Consider the following 869-nt stretch of genomic DNA (forward strand, 5'->3'; position numbering starts at 1 on the left):
GGGGGCGCGGAGGACCCGGTGGCGGCGGCCCGCGTCTTACCCAGCAGCGGCGAGGGGTCCGGGCAGCCGGGCAGCGGCCCGGGCTCCGCGGGGTCCGTGGCCTCCGCGCGCTGCGGCGCCTGCTCCCCGGCCGGCTTCTCCCCGCCCGCCGCCGCCGAGGCTGCCACCTGGGTGACGGGCAGGGGCGCGGAGCTGCGCCCCTCCTGGCTCTGCTGGTGCTTGGAGAAGAGCTGCAGGACGTGGAAATCCCGGCCCGACAAGTAGTAGAAGAGCGTGACGAGGAGGTGCAGGGCGCAGAAGAGCACCAGCAGCCGGCAAGCCTTCTGCAAGGACTTGCCCGGCATGGCCATGCTGCCCAGCAGCGGCTCCTTCATCCTCCCCCTCCTTAAAAGCGCGGGGGGCAGCGCCGAGCCGCCGGCCAGGGCTGGCCAGGAGGGGCGGGAGCGCCGCGGCCGCCCCGCTCGCTCGGGAGGAGGTTCCCGCTCTCTGCCGCCCGGGCCCCGCGAGTCCCGGAGGGAGGGAGGGAGGGAGGAGGAGGAGGAGGAGCCGCGGGGAGCGGGGGAGGGGCGAGCCTGCCCCCGAGCCCGAGCGGGGCGCTTCCTCCGCGGGCGGGGGGAGAGAGGAGGCGGCGGCGCGGAGGGCGGGGCCGGCTGGAGGGGCGGAGCAGGGGAGGGGAAGCGGAGGGCCTCCCCCTCCCCCCAAGTAAAACCTGCGCTCCAGGCAGCGTGGGTGGGAGTGTTGACTGTGCGTGCTTAGTCCGCGAGTCAATAAACATTTATTAATCGCCTGCTGTCCGCCCCGCCCAGTGATAAGCGGGGGGGCGGGGGACGCCACTGCTGAGCGCAGTTGATTATTTACAATTTTACCCT

General features: G+C 73.2%; 1 protein-coding gene across 1 annotated transcript in view; it reads right to left on the reverse strand.

The window, feature by feature from the left end:
* B4GALT1 (beta-1,4-galactosyltransferase 1) overlaps positions 1 to 457 on the reverse strand; it is an 89603-nt gene extending 89146 nt beyond the window's left edge. The window contains exon 1 of the mRNA XM_069087925.1: positions 41 to 457. Coding sequence (XP_068944026.1) covers positions 41 to 374 — 334 coding nt within the window. The 5' untranslated portion in view covers positions 375 to 457. The remainder of the gene's footprint in view (positions 1 to 40) is intronic.
* Between the last annotated feature and the right edge of the window lie 412 nt (positions 458 to 869).

The sequence above is a fragment of the Petaurus breviceps genome, unplaced genomic scaffold (assembly GCF_028583685.1).
Source record: "Petaurus breviceps papuanus isolate PSGF00001 unplaced genomic scaffold, PetGlider_PUasm1.0 183, whole genome shotgun sequence".
Classification (NCBI taxonomy): Eukaryota; Metazoa; Chordata; class Mammalia; order Diprotodontia; family Petauridae; genus Petaurus; species Petaurus breviceps.